Below are 616 nucleotides of genomic sequence, written 5' to 3'. Positions count from 1 at the left end.
ACTTCAATAGGACCTATTCTCGACGTTCACGATTGAATCGATCGAAGAGACTACGTTAGGCGCTAATCAGCTATTAAGCAAAAATAAACGTATGAAATGGGAGCCAGAGACGAATGACATTGTCCAGAATGAGGAAGAAAGCAGACAAACTGTGGAAATTAATGACAATGTAATCAGAGTCCTCTTGAAACCGATGGAAATACGGACCTTTATTCTCAAAGTGAAGCAAAGAACTCTTTAATCTTTTAACGAAGAAATTTAATTTTTACAACAATAACTTCTTATAAAAAATTCATTACCTCATTATTTTCTATGTCCTATTGTAATTACTATAATAAAATATAACTTCTCATAATGCAAAGTTATATAATATAAAACTATATTATTTTGTGTTTGTCTTACCACAAAAAGATTGATTGAACTGACTGTAGTTGCTGAAATGTATGTTGAAAAGAATAAGAACATTTAATATGACGTTTAATCAATTTGATGGATTTTGTAATCCTCAAATTCCACAAAAAATTTTAATGTACAAAATAATTTAATGTATAAAACAAATAGGAAATGTGATCGTTCTACATTATAACGTGTTTTGCATTGACACGAGATCACGAAA

The 616-nt window shown here is 29.5% G+C and overlaps 1 protein-coding gene across 1 annotated transcript in view; it reads left to right on the top strand.

The window, feature by feature from the left end:
* LOC112465803 (lysosomal alpha-mannosidase-like) overlaps window positions 1-481 on the top strand; it is an 11,979-nt gene extending 11,498 nt beyond the window's left edge. Inside the window, 2 exon segments of the mRNA XM_025033545.1 lie at window positions 1-8; window positions 10-481. The exon segment at window positions 1-8 is cut by the window's left edge and continues 204 nt beyond it. Coding sequence (XP_024889313.1) covers window positions 1-8; window positions 10-241 — 240 coding nt within the window. The 3' untranslated portion in view covers window positions 242-481.
* Window positions 482-616: the final 135 nt, after the last annotated feature.

Source organism: Temnothorax curvispinosus, unplaced genomic scaffold (assembly GCF_003070985.1).
Source record: "Temnothorax curvispinosus isolate PA1 unplaced genomic scaffold, ASM307098v1 QBEX01015524.1, whole genome shotgun sequence".
Taxonomy (NCBI): Eukaryota; Metazoa; Arthropoda; class Insecta; order Hymenoptera; family Formicidae; genus Temnothorax; species Temnothorax curvispinosus.
The sequence above is the reverse complement of the archived record's forward strand: the minus strand, read 5'-3'. Positions and strand labels throughout refer to the sequence as shown.